A 14,018-nucleotide genomic window follows, 5' to 3' on the forward strand; every position below is an offset into this window, starting at 1 on the left:
TAAAACATGACCAAGTTGACACACGTTACTGAACTCAAGGGGGAACTCCCAGAGCTTCCAGGCGCATGTGTTGTCAGAAGGTCAAAAATCAGGAGACCTCGTCACCAATCACAACTCCACTATGCATGTAAATATCCCAGGAAAGGGGATGCATTGGGATAACCAAAAGGTAGTGAAATAAGCTCCACTGTGAAAGTGGACAAAACACCAGAGGACTGGTATCTTTACTCTTTCCTTCTTAAAAGTGTCTTCCCTATGAACAAAGTTTTATAAGGGAAATCAACTGTAGAATGTGATTCTCTTGACAGAAATTTACCAGAATGTCTCCTTTCCATAAATTGAGTGCTTGATTTCTTGGTTAAAGAGAAAGTTGGTCTAGGTTGGGGAAAGAATGTGGAGTCAATATTTATACATGAATTCCTATGCTGTCACCCCTGTGCTTGATGTTTTACATAGTTTTTCACTGAGTTCTCATTTTAACCAATGAAAAATGTCCCCACTTTGGTACTTAATACACCCTGGCTCTCTGCATCCCTGGATATATCATTTAAATCTCACATTCCTCATTTGTACAATGAGGTTGTTATGAGGATTACATGAGTTAATAGAGACCACATAGAATAATGCTTGGTGCAGCAGCAGAACCCATAAATCTTAAATATTTCTGTGGCTATTAACGGCTCCCAAAGGGCTGTCGGAGAAAGTTGTCACACTATGCTGGGGTCTGGGTTCCTGTTTTGCCCTTGATTGCGTGAGCAGCCTCAGGTGGGCCACAAGCCTGATGTGACATGCTTATCCTCTGTGAGTGGAAGGGACTGTATCCAATACTCTCCACATCCCTTCTAGCTCCAACACTAGGGGGTTTTAGGAAAACCCCACTAGCTTCCAATCATCCTATAATTTGAACCTGATACCTGCCCTCCTTTCTAGACCCTGGGGTCAGTCCCAATGCTGGGCACTGCTGACTGGCTTACTGGAAGCAGTGCCGCCGGGATGGATGTGAGTTCCAGGAAGAGAACAGGAGGGTGGAAGAACTGGAAGCAAGGATGGAGCAGTGGTTCTGGGAAAGGTGAAGGAACTGCTCTGCAAACGGGCAACCCAGGACGTTATTCCATGAACAGGGCTGGGTGGTGGATGAGACCCATTTCTCTTCTCATCCAGTGCAAAAGAGAAGGACTAAGGTTAGACGACAGGGAAGACTATTAACATATAACATATGCTACACCACAGTTATTACATAATACAGACTACCTATGAAAACGGTCAAATCACTGTCCCCACAGCCTTAAGAAGGGATAAAACATCTACACCTCATGCCCTTACACCTGGAAGGAAGGAGTAACCCAGCCCAGAGGCAGGCAGAGTGCATGGGACTTGTCGAGGTCATGCTTCTGGAGCCCTGCCGCCCTCCCGTGATGGGGGAGTGACATATGTACCTGGCTGGCATAGAAATGCCCGATGATCTTGACGATGACCTGGTCGTTCTCATCAGGGGTCTGGTCTCTTGGCACCACCACCTCCGCTGCTGTCAAATTTTGCAGCTCATTCACCTGGGGGCAGGGGCAGGGAGGACCGGTCAGAGAGGAGCTCAGGGTGCTGTCCATGTCAAACATGGGTGGGACTGGAGGGTCAAGAGCTTGGTCACTAGCAGGTAGAAACTGGAGGAGTCAGGAGCTGGGCTTGGGAAGTGGAATCAAGTAAACAGGCAAATTGCGAGTTCCCAGGCTGGGCCGGGTGGAGGAGCTGGGGGCCAGGGAAGAGCTGTCGGGTTTGGGGACTAATGTCCAGAGCTTTCAACCTGACCCTCACGGCTCACCGTTTTGCCACCTTTGCCAATGACCCGGCCAGCTGCCGACGCTGGCACCCGGATATGGGTCTCCAGCTTTACTTCCTCCTTGGGACCGAAGAAGTTCTCCTCCTTGAGTTTTCCATAAATTCTTCCCTGAGCCTGAGACGAGAAGGTCATTGTTGTATCAGCGGGCCACCTGTGTGTGACGAAAGGGAAGCTCCCCAAGCCCCAGCCCTTCCTCCTCTGGCCCACAGGCCCACCCCCACTCGCGGGGGGGGGGGGGTCACCATCTAGGCCAGGTGATACGGAAGGTCCACAGGACTGACCTGCCAACACTCCTCCTGCTCACTTGTAACACTGGGGAGCCTGGGCAGAGTAACTGCCCAGTATGAATACGTAACTCCCCAGAGGAACATAGTACCTAAGCTACAAACCAGACCCATGGGGTCTGGGATGCTTGCATGGGCTTGGACAAGCTGTGGCTGGCAAGTCAAGGCCCTGAGTAGCAGCTGGTGGAAGTCACTCACTCAGAGGGCAGCCTCTTGGTCACTCCACACAGTCTAGAGAGCTGTCCCCATTGTCCATCCCTCCCTAGGTCAGAATAAGCTATCAACTCTTTGGCTGTCTTCCCAGAAGTTCGAGAACCTAGGCATGTCATAGGGACATAAAGGAGAGAAGGGCCTTCCTTAGTCACTAAGGCAGAGGGCAAGGAAGAAGCCCTCAGACTGCCTTCTTTCCCATGTGCCTGTTTACTCTCAGGAAGCAAAGAGGGAAAGCAACAGAATTCCCGTTTGATGTCAATTTGAAAGCAGCCTTGCAGCCCTGTATTTTGCAGGGAAGCTTAAAAACGTGATACAGATTTGCACTCCCATCCAAACTCGATTCCTCTGGGTCCTACTTGGAAAAACAATAAAGATGAGAACCTTAAATTGGGCCTCTGGGGGTCCAGTGATGATGACCATACGAACTTTGGAGTCCGGAGTTTCAGGAGGAGCGATCTGCAAAGCAAACAGCGGTCAAAGAGGTGCCCTCTATCTCCACCTCCTCCAGACCCCTACCACCACCCTGCTTCCACTCCCCACTTCGGACGGCCAGGGGAGTGAAGAACAAAGACCCCGAACCCCAAGGCTATTGCGCCTGCACCAAAACTCTTATGAGGGCATGGGTGCGTTCGTTTCTTGACATTCTCTAAGTAGGGGCACCCTGCCCACACCCCATCTCCCCCACTCCCCAGCAGGTTTCAGTAGAGTCCTGCCAAGAGGGAGGGGCACAGATGACCAGTGGGGGGAGGGCAGTGACCTCCCAGAGAATCTCCCGGAGCTCTTCTTCAGAGAACATATACTGCATTTGACCAAAACCTTTCAGACCACTGAAACCAATGGCTTGAGACTTGTGAAATTTAACAAAACATTTGTTCACTGTGACAGGTTCTCCATGGCCAGGGAAGGTGGGAAGACAGCTAACATTTACTGAGCAACCACTGTGCACCAGGCACTGAGCCAGGGGCTTTGGCTGCATTACTTCAGAGTATTATCATCCCTACTGTACTGATGAGGAATCGAAGGCTCAGGTCCTATAGCTCAGAAGCTGCGATTTGAACCCGGTCAGTCTTGCCTGACCTGAAGTTCTCTTCTGTGCTACAATACCACCTCCTCCCTTAGCCTGAAAGCCCAGGAGCCTGGAAGGCATCCCACGGAGGACCAAGCGAGGTCAAAAGCAAAGCATCTGCCTAACACTAGGTAGATGGGGTGCCTGAGAACAAAAGTAGAGGGTGATGGGAGCAGAGCACTCTCCCACCCCGGGAACTGGAAGGAGACAGAGCAGGTCACCTTGATGGAGGCACTGGCGAAACGGGAGAGCTGTTTGATGTGCTGCCCCTTCTTGCCGATGATGGCGCCCACTGCCTGGGCAGGAATGAACACCTGCACCATCTCCTGCTCTGGAGCCTGCTGCCAAGACAGGACATGTTATTAACGCAGGTCAAGGGACACAGCCCGGCAGCCCTCCGTGGCCCTGCCCTGCATCCTCGGGAGGAGGAAGGGGTGCAGGCACCCAGCGGCCACCCTGGGCTACATGCTCTGTAGCTCTTTGTAGCAGGGACAAATGGAAGAAGCCGGGCAAGACAAAGAGGAAGAGTGCTGCCAGCATCTGAGGCTGCCGTGCACAGGGCTGATGCCCTGGAGGGCTGGCGCCAGTGGCTGGGAGCCCTTCCCTCTCCCCTCAAATCCCCAAGCGTCAGGCTGCCACAAAGAGTTGGACCCTGCGGCCACATGGCCCAGAGGTCCCCTGTAGCAAGACCCTGCACCTACCATAAAGGAGCTGTAGGGAGCAGCTCCGGTGACGCTGCTGGGAGGTGGTGGGACTGCACTGGAGGAGGCTGGAAAAAGGCCTACGGCAGCCAAGTTCAGGCCGGGGATGAGATGAGACTGCAGCTGGGGAAGGAAGGTCAAGAGAAAGAGGTCGGCTCATTCTGACAGGACCTGGTGGCCCTTGTACATGGCCCTGGCTGAACAAGAGGGTGAGTGGGCCTAAACAGCGGAATGACGTGCTTTTGCCCCAAACCTGCCTGCCCTTCTGGTTTTTACACACACTCACATGTACACCGAGGGCTCTCGCTGGACTAAGAACCGGCAGCCCTGAGGAGAAGGCCCAGCGTTAGACCCTCAGACGTCCTTCCTCTCTAGTGGTTTACTCCGCTCTGACAGAGACATACCTCGGACTCAGCCGATGACAAGGAAGAGGAGACAGATCTCTGACTTTTAGGACTCACCTTTTTGGTCACGTGCCCCACATCCTCACTCCCCTTTAAAAACCAGATGAAAATTATGGACCCTCTCCCCACTAAAGTGCACATAAACACAAACTTTACAGGAGGATCACAGACCTCAAAGCCCAAGACTGGACTCCCACTTGCACCCCAGGAATCAAATGAAGAATCCCTATTAATTTAATTTAAAAAGGATTCTGATGAATCGAGGTCCAAAAGCAAAGTAAAAGCTCCAAGGCTGGGGCTTCCCTGGTGGCGCAGTGGTTGAGAATCTGCCTGCCAATGCAGGCGACGCGGGTTCGAGCCCTGGTCTGGGAGGATCCCACATGCCGCGGAGCAACTGGGCCCGTGAGCCACAGCTACTGAGCCTGCGCGTCTGGAGCCTGTGCTCCGCAACAAGAGAGGCCGCGATAATGAGAGGCCCGCGCACCGCGATGAAGAGTGGCCCCCACTTGCCGCAACTGGAGAAAGCCCTCGCACAGAAACGAAGACCCAACACAGCCAAAAATAAATAAATAAATAAATAAATAAAAACTAAAAAAAAAAAAATGTAATGCCCACATTTCAACAAACTGCCTGCTTTAAAAAAAAAAAAAAAAAAAAGCTCCAAGGCCCCCCCAGCCTGTGAACGCCCACCTCACTGGCGACCCACTTCTGCCATGGCTCAGGCTCACAGAAGGGCAAGCAGAGGCACCCAACACTCACACTCATGGCAGCCACGTCATTCTCATAGGCTTCCCGAACTTTCTTCATGATCTCCTGCTCGGCCCTGCAGCAGTTCTCAATGGCGCCCTTCACAGTGATGGTCCTCTCGGGGTTATAGAGGGTGAGGTCCTGGAGCCTGGGGTGGGGAGCAGAGCAGCGTCAGCCTTCCACTGACAGGCCAGGACCGGGAAACAGGTCCTGGCTGGGGCCGAGACACAACAATGCCATTTCTGCAGGCTGTTTAGTTTTGGGCAAATAGCTCTCTGTTTCTGGCCTTGGGTCTGTAAGCAGGGCAAGGATTCCCCACAGGGGGGTGCGGACACTCAGACAGACTGGTAAAGCAAGCAGGATGCTCAGAGCTGGAAGCTGGTCCCCAGTGGTGCCAGGCAATCCACTTCCTGCGCCCTTAGGAACACAGCAGCGACTCTGCCCACTGGTAAGTCTCTGACAACATCAAGAGGCACAGTGCTCACGGAGTTGCTAGAACAGCTGCACGACTTTGGTTCCCCCCACAGTGAGGCAAACCACCACCCACAGCACGTGCTCAGGGCTCAGAAAAGGATCTGGGTCTGTCCGCTTCCCATGGCCTGGCAGATGCTCCCGAAACCCCAAAGCCCTGGCTCCTGGCCACAGGTTCTCTCCTCCAGGTGCAGAGCAAGAGAGATAGGATGTGGCAGCAGAGGACTGAAGAGGCAGCACGCTGACAACAGCCCACAGCGGTGATGGGCGCTATAATAAATGCTCCAGCCCTTACAGATAAATGCTCTTTACCGCTTCTTTGATTATTCTTCTTCAACAAGCAGAAACTGTATCCAACTTAAGGAGCAGATATTAAGGCTCAGTAATGAAATACAGCCACCCCAGGTGCCCAGGCATCCCACTCGTAAAGGGAAATGAGAGAGCGCCTTACGAGGAGATGGTGATTTTCGTCTCTGTGTCCTGCTCGACCTTCTTCAGGTTGCGCCCCTCCTTGCCAATGAGACGCCCCACGAAATTATTATGGGCCAGGATCTTCAGGGGAACCTCGTCGGCCCTTGGGAAGAAGTGAGGGACAAGAGCTTCTTAGATGGTGGACCACCGCAGATGAGGGGTTTCCAAGGTAAACCCCAAGAAAAAATTACGTTTTCAAAGAAAACCAGCAAATCAGTGGTTGTTTAGGGAGAGAAATGGGAAGTAGGGATGGGTGGCCAAGGGCACAAGGTCAATAAGGGCAATGGATATGTTCCTTATCCTAACTGTCGTGATGGTTTTAGAGATATACTCATAGACGAAAAGAAGCCAACTATAGAACAGCATGTTCATTATGATCCTATTTGTGCTAAAATACACGCACATACATACACATGCACAAACCTGTGAGGGCACAGCATTGCTAGGATATATAAGGCGTTATTTACAAGGAGGATACATTTTCTCAGCTTTTATCCTTTCGTACAATTTCTGTGTCTCCTATTTGTCTCTATTTTTCTTTAAAAAAGTCTGTGTTAGAGTTGAGGAGGTGGCAGTCCCCATGTGCCCAGAAGCTGAAGCCTTACGTTTTGGTGTCCTTTGCCTCCTTGTGCATAATCTCCAAGATCATTTTACAGGCAGAGGAGCAGCCCTCGGGGGTCGAGTGGACGCTGATGGCCTTCTCGGCAGCACCTGCGTTCTCCTTCCTGTGCACGTCGATCCTGAGGACCACAGGTACACGGATGGTTAGCTAACCCTCAGCCAACGCTACAGTCCTGGCTCCTTTTGGAACAAGGCCAAGTGCAGAATTGAAATGGGCAGAGAAAAGGGCCAGCCTGTTGCTATGGGTTCTGTCTCAGTCAGGAGGTGGTGGCTGAGAGTGGTGGCGTCTATCATGGGAATACAGGGTTGGGGGATCGACAGCCCTCAGCTCTGAAGCTGCATTTCCCCTTGAACTCTGGATTTCCCCCTTGCAACACCTACAAAGACACGGCACACTGTCCCAAATTAAAAGTAAATAATAAAAGGATGCGTTATGAATAAGGACACAACGTGACCTGTTCTTTTTCCACAGAGCACACAATGATCAGCTATAAAGATCAGAGAAGAGGGGTGGCTGTGGTGGAATGGGAGACGGGTCAGAACTGTGACCTCTTACTAAGGTCCCTGACGGGCCCCATCCCGTTGCCGCCAATAAGCGGTGCCGAAATCACAGAGCACTAAGGAGTGGCCACCTTACCAAGACTAGGTTTGCTCGAGACTTTCTACAAGAAATAGAACCCTTCTTACTAATGAAAGTGTGTGGCCCAGCCACTGCCACCAAATGGCACCCCCCAGGCTTATTCTACCTCCCCAACATTTCCTAAGAGGTAAAGTGGAGTCGAGGCCCCTCAGCGTGCTTCCAGGAGAGACCTCGCCTCCTGGGCACCAACCACTGTTCCCTGGCCCCACCTCCACTTCCCCTGCAGCCAAGACTCACTTGGACTGGGTCTGTTTTGTGATGTTGCGGATGGTGGCACCCTCCTTGCCGATGATGGCGCCCACGTACTGCGTGGGCACGAGGAGCCGCAGGGGGATGTCCACTTGCTGTTGTTTGGCTGGGGCTCCCGCTGCCACAGGAGAGCCCTGGCGGGGCTGACCCCGAGAGCCAAAGCCTCCTCGGCGCCCATTCTCGGGACCCTGTGCTATCTGCTCATCAGGAATGTAGGAGACCTTCAAGGCGTGGTTCTCCAGCTGGTGGCCGTTCAGCTTCATGATGGCTCTGAGGACAGAGGGAGAATCTACTGGTCACTCCAATCCATGCCAATCACACCAAATGCCCTCCAGGTGTAAAGCACCCAGCTGGGTTACAACATGGAACATGCCAGAAGAAAGGGAGATGACCACCTGTGCACCACTCCCACCTCCACCTTAGAGAACCTTCCAGTCTAAATAGCATAGGACATCAAGTAAGGTATTATAACACAAATAAGTTATATCCCCTGAATTTTGGAATTGGCTTGTGAATTTCGACCAGAGCTACCTATCACATAGGATTCACATGAGAATCACATGTGATTCGCGATAAATGAATAATAAATAAAACGTGCTAGAACAAGGTTTGTTGTGTCACCTATTGAGAGTGATACCGTCCACGTTTAAGCAAACTCCATGGAAACAGAAGAGGTGGAGACAGAATGGCTTGCAGGAGTTTAAGTCTATCTGGAATGCCTGAAAAACGGGACTGATGAACACTGAAGGGAAGGGACAAGCGCCAGCCATCCCCAAGGCTGATGCTGGTTAGAAATGTTAACAAGGCAACAATATGTAGTAGGAAGTAAGCAAGTGTTGACTTAAAGCCAGGCTAAGGCCCATAGATCAGCCACAGGGACCTCCAGAAAATTCTGAGTCCAGCAGGCAACTAAAAGAAAACTGAATGGTTTGAGAAAGTGGGGGGATTTTACACTAGGTTGGAGGAAACAAATGGGATAGAGGCAACATGCTGAAGGGACAAGAAAGCCATCAAAAGCAAAACGGCCTATAATAGAGTATAAATGAGTACACAAAGTATACAAGTCTGTCAGTACCAGTGGGTGGAGAAGTGTGACTCAACCAAACAGGCTAAGGAGCCAGAAATTGTGGGTGTGATGGGACTCAAGGCAATCCCTGAGATAAAATGTCTGCCTCTGCCACATCATAACAAATCCTTTAGGTCTTAGTTCCTTCTCATCACCACTAGATGGCGCCATGAACACAGCAAAGGACCCTATGGGTTCTCCCGCAACCAGACACCTATTAAAAGCCAGTATCTTGTCCTAAAGAGGATGTCCCACCTTCCCCGGGAGGTCTTTGGGTCTCTCCCTTCAAAGTATTTGCTATCAATCCTGGTGAGGTTTCTGAACCTTTCAGATTCCTGAACCAAAAGACAAGAGTCTGGATTTGGTTGCCGCAAAATCAGAGGCTAGGTGCGGACTCGTGCCCACCTAGACCCCATCTCTGCCCAAGCAGGGGCACCTGGCTCTCACCACTCACAAAGACCCTCCCTTGCCCCACTTTTGGGTCCACTCACTGCCTGGTCTGTTCGCGGTTGGAATAGGTGACATTCACCACTGCTGTCTCACTCTCGGTGTTCACTGGGGAAGCAAAACAGAGGTCAAGGTTAGAGCAGTGAGATCTGGAGATGGCACCAATGATGTAAACATTGTAAAAAGCTCATCTTTGATGGTTATGCGATCAAGAAGGAAATACTTGAATGACAAAGCATTTCCCCTATAGACCGCTTTCACCACAACTCTTGGAAAATTCAAATTAGACTTTACATGCCTTCCTTTGATTTCCCTACCAGCCCTCAAGAGAGCCAGGAATACAAAAGGGTGTGCAGTCAACATATTCGGCAGTTATGCAACAGGGAGAAAAGACACACACACACACACACACACACACACACACACACACACACACACACACACACACACACCCCAACCTGGAGATAAATTTATTCTTAGAAAGAAATTTAAACTAGTTAAAAATCACACACCTAGTGAGACTGGACCAAGAAATGGTCTGTAAGGACCTGGCTGAAGAGATTTGGGGAAACACCCAAAACCATTTTAGAGTATCCTCAAGGATATACTGATCAAATGTAAGTGTATCATGACCTAGCTGAGTGAGTTGACAAGAGTGGCTGCCATGGAGTCTGGGGGGAAGGATTTGGGAGTGGACCTGGGTTGGACATTAGAATTCCAGGCGATCTGGGCACATACTCTTCGCCCTTCTGGGATTGATAAAATTAACCACTTATGCCTCGTCTTGTGATTATGGGTCGCCTAGGCCTGCTTAGCCCTGGCATGGAGGACTTGGACCAAAAAAATCAAGCCGCCGCCCCACAACACTGAAGGCACTTAGCCACAAAACTGCAATGCAGACCACTCTCAGCCCTTCTGACCTCAGCGGTACAGCTCTCCCACCTCAGTGGAGAGGAAGATTCTGAAAGAATAATCTACCAGAGACCTCCCTGGTGGCACAGTGGTTGAGAATGTGCCTGCCAATGCAGGGGACACGGGTTCGAGCCCTGGTCCAGGAAGATCCCACATGCCGCGGAGCAGCTAAGCCCGTGCACCACAACTACTGAGCCCACGTACCACAACTACTGAAGCCCGCGCACCTAGAGCCCATGCTCTGCCACAAGAGAAGCCACTGCAATGAGAATCCCGCGCACCGCAACGAAGAGTAGCCCCTGCTCGCCGCAACTAGAGAAAGCCCGCACGCAGCAACGAAGACCCAACACAGCCATAAACAAACAAACAAATAAATAAATGTAAAAGACGGTGAGACAAAGGACTATTACTCAGCCATAAAAAAGAATTAAATTCTGCCATTTGCAGGAATGTGGATGGACCTAGAGAACATTATGCTTAGTGAAATATCAAAGAAAGACAAATAGTGTGCTATCACCTATATGGGGAATCTAAAAAATACAAATGAATGTACGTGCAAAACAGAAACAGAAACACAGACAGAAGGCAAACTAGCGGTTACCCAAGAGGAGGGGGGAGAACCTTAAGGGTATGGGGGTATGGGATTGACAGATACAAACTACTATGTATGAAATTAGACAAGTGATGGGAATTCCCTGGCGGTCCAGTGGTAGGGACTCTGCGCTTTCACTGCCATTGGCCCAGGTTGGATCCCTGGTCAGGGAACTAAGATCCCACAAACCGCGCAGTGTGGCCAAAAAATTTTTTAAATAAAATAGACAAGTGACAAAAATATATTGCACAGGGAATTATAGACAATATCTTGCAATGACTTTGAATGGAGTATAATCTTTAAAAATACTGAATCACTATGCTGTGCAACTGAAACTAATACTAATACATTATAAATCAGCTATACTTCAATTAAAAAAATAATAATAAAGTCATTCTCTCCCTGAAAAAAAGTAAAAGGGTGGACAGAGAGGACTTTGCTTAGAAAGTGGCATCTGATGGGACTTCCCTGGTGGTGCAGCGGTTAAGAATCCGCCTGCCGGGCTTCCCTGGTGGCACAGTGGTTAAGAATCCACCTGCCAACGCAGGGGACGTGGGTTCGAGCCCTGGTCCAGGAAGATCCCACGTGCCGCGGAGCAACCAAGCCTGTGTGCCACAACTACTGAGCCTGCGCTCTAGAGCCAGCGAGCCACAACTACCGAGCCCGCGTGCCACAACTACTGAAGCTCGCGCGCCTAGAGCCCGTGCTCTGCAACAAGAGAAACCACTGCAATGAGAAGCCCGCGCACCGCAACGAAGAGTAGCCCCCGCTCGCCGCAGCTAGAGAAAGCCCGTGTGCGGCAACGAAGACCCAACGCAGCCAAAAGTTAATTAATTAAAAAGTGGCATCTGAGCAGACTAGAAGACTTAATTTTTACAAAATCAAACACTTCCCATTCTGTTCTCTCCAGGTAGCAGGTATTGCCCCCAGATTCGGTGTGTTATAGCTCCCTGGTGAGCCTCTTAACCAGCGGTGACTCCTGCTGGGCGCCCCCAGTGAGGCTCTCCAGTGTGCTCCCAAGCCATTGCTGTCTCTTTGTCCAGGAGTAACTGAGTCATCAGTCTAAGCTGTGAGCAGGACTGGGCGATGGTTATCAGCGCTTCCAGTTGTGTCCTGGCGTTTATGATAAAAGGCAAGCTTCGGGGTCAGCAGGAGAGAACCTGTTTGATTGATTTAGCGCTTCATACCTTTATGCAGGCAAGTATTTTAATCATTTATAATGATTTACAGCTTGCCCCTTTCCACAAAGAATTTGGAGATGAATACTTAAGTCTTGTCTAGGTTTCTTAAAGTTCTGCAAACTCAAACTGTTTATTTTGCCTACCTAATGACCAAGCTCTGCTTTATGTCCAACCCAAATCACTCCAAATTTTATTTTAGCTTATTTTCTCTGAAAATAATTTATAACCTTAAGCAATGGAGAAATTTCAAAAATCGTAGCAAACTTCTTACGATCTAGAATTCTTTTTTATTATTTCTCCTTCTTGAAAGAGAAGTAATAAAAAGAATTTAAATAATAATAAAAATAATTTCTTCTCCACTCTTGAAAGATTTTGCCTGCCCATCAATATGTACAAAAATCCTGTTTTTTTTAAATTGACCAAAGACATGTAGCTCACAATCAGAGGTTCTACCAAAAAAAAAAAAAAAAGACAACCCATTGATTATTCCAGACAAAAACAAAGAATTGTGAAGCTTTTAAAGTAAAAGGGCTACAGATTTACTCAGGCCGCGTGCACAATTTCCATTCTTAATCTATTCCTAAAATCTTGGGACCTCTATTGCTACCTTGGTTGGCCCCAGGAGCCTGGGGACCCCGTGCTTGGAATGAGTGACTTTGTTGAGTCTCTCATTAAACAGAGGAGAAACCTGTCCCGGAGAAGCAGCAGAGCTGAAGCTGGAACTACGTGTCCCAGCCCCCACCCCAGCGTACCTCCCTCCACACCTCTGGCCATGTGCCCCTCTTCCCACCCACGCCCCCACCCCCAACTCCAACACCCACCCCTACCCCACCGCCCCACTCCTCTGCCCGCTCTTACCTTGCTCGCAGTTCTCCACTGTACCATACTGAGCCAGCAAGCTGTCCAGTACCTGGGAGCAGGGAGAAGGCAATACGGCTGCCCTGGGCATCCCAGGAACTCACAAAGCATCACTAGACACGCCTCACCCCAAAGCACTGGGGTACAGGCAGAGCCTTTGGCGGGGATTGAGCATGTTACCCGCTCAGTTTGCCCTTTCTCAGGTACTAATGCTGATGGTAGTCCGTCGGGGTGTCTTTACAGAATGTACTTGAGCTCAAAAAGGCATTTAAGGGCCTTTTCGGAAGCAGACCTGTGCCACCTGAGTCCCTAGCTGATCCTCTGTCATCACTAAGTTTGGGGTTCAGGGAATACCCTTCCCACCTCCCTAATGCCTCTCACGGTAGCGACTGCCCAAAGGACTAATATTGGAAGTCTTGGGTTAAGGATGCGATCCAACCAGCCTCCCCTCAGCACCAGCTTCTCTGGCCTAGCCCCAAACCCCCAGGACAGCTCCCAGTCATCTCTGCCAACTCAGGCTGACCCAGACTTCTTTCCCAGTGCCACTGAGAGTTTCCCGCAGTCACTTACTTCCCATCGAAGCTGGGGTGGAATATTTCGGATCTGTATTTTTCGACTCCTGAAATTAGAGAGAACAGCATCAGTGACAGCTCTGGATACTTTAGGGGCCTGTGACCTTGCATTTTTTAGTACTGTTCCAGTCTATCTTCCTACCTTCTGCTCAACACCAAAGCCTTAGAGTCTGAGAATGATAACCTTTGGGAATGGAGATTTGGCTTCATTTTAGAGAGCAAAATATAGTGCTACCACAGATAGGAAAGCCAAAATCAGATGCCCTAAGCACTGGGATAACATAATTCCTCCCCCCCCAACCCCAGTCACATCTGCTTTGTTTATCTCTCTTAGGTTCTCCTCACCAGTTCTCTTACTCAGCAACCATCTATTACCACCCACTGTGTTTCAGGATCTAGGAATACAGAGCTAGCTATGTGAATTACTACACGAATCATTAACCTGATACCTTTTCAATCGGTGTCTATTTCATGCTGGACTTTGTTCTGCATGCTGGGGACACAATGATAAAACAGACAAAGTACCTGGCCTCAAGGTGCTCACAATTTATTAGGGGAAACATATATGCAAACAAATTACACCGGGATAATTGGCAGCAGCTCAGCTCTTTCTTGGTACAGATATGGATTTAAACCTGTGCTCCACTTAACAGCACTGATCTTTAAAAGGTTATTTAACTTCTTTGAGG

At 49.8% G+C, this 14,018-nt stretch overlaps 1 protein-coding gene and 1 long non-coding RNA gene across 3 annotated transcripts in view; one reads left to right on the forward strand and one right to left on the reverse strand.

Annotated features, from left to right (window-relative positions):
• The window catches only part of LOC309650459, a 369,298-nt gene that overhangs the window by 72,508 nt on the left and 282,772 nt on the right, over positions 1-14,018 (forward strand). The window lies entirely within an intron of this gene.
• Positions 1-14,018, reverse strand: part of IGF2BP1 (insulin like growth factor 2 mRNA binding protein 1) — a 45,994-nt gene that overhangs the window by 6,841 nt on the left and 25,135 nt on the right. Inside the window, exons 3-14 of one of the 2 annotated variants that reach the window (XM_082441803.1) lie at positions 13,328-13,376; positions 12,758-12,809; positions 9,259-9,322; positions 7,690-7,971; positions 6,797-6,931; positions 6,172-6,294; positions 5,262-5,397; positions 4,099-4,221; positions 3,619-3,735; positions 2,713-2,787; positions 1,817-1,948; positions 1,437-1,550 (exon numbers count right to left, since the gene is read on the reverse strand). In XM_082441803.1, coding sequence (XP_082297929.1) covers positions 1,437-1,550; positions 1,817-1,948; positions 2,713-2,787; positions 3,619-3,735; positions 4,099-4,221; positions 5,262-5,397; positions 6,172-6,294; positions 6,797-6,931; positions 7,690-7,971; positions 9,259-9,322; positions 12,758-12,809; positions 13,328-13,376 — 1,402 coding nt within the window. Of the gene's footprint in view, positions 1-1,436; positions 1,551-1,816; positions 1,949-2,712; positions 2,788-3,618; positions 3,739-4,098; positions 4,222-5,261; positions 5,398-6,171; positions 6,295-6,796; positions 6,932-7,689; positions 7,972-9,258; positions 9,323-12,757; positions 12,810-13,327; positions 13,377-14,018 lie in introns of both variants that reach the window. The other variant, XM_082441802.1, reaches the window with a different exon arrangement.

This window comes from Balaenoptera physalus, assembly GCF_965194825.1.
Source record: "Balaenoptera physalus genome assembly, chromosome: 20".
Lineage (NCBI taxonomy): Eukaryota > Metazoa > Chordata > Mammalia > Artiodactyla > Balaenopteridae > Balaenoptera > Balaenoptera physalus.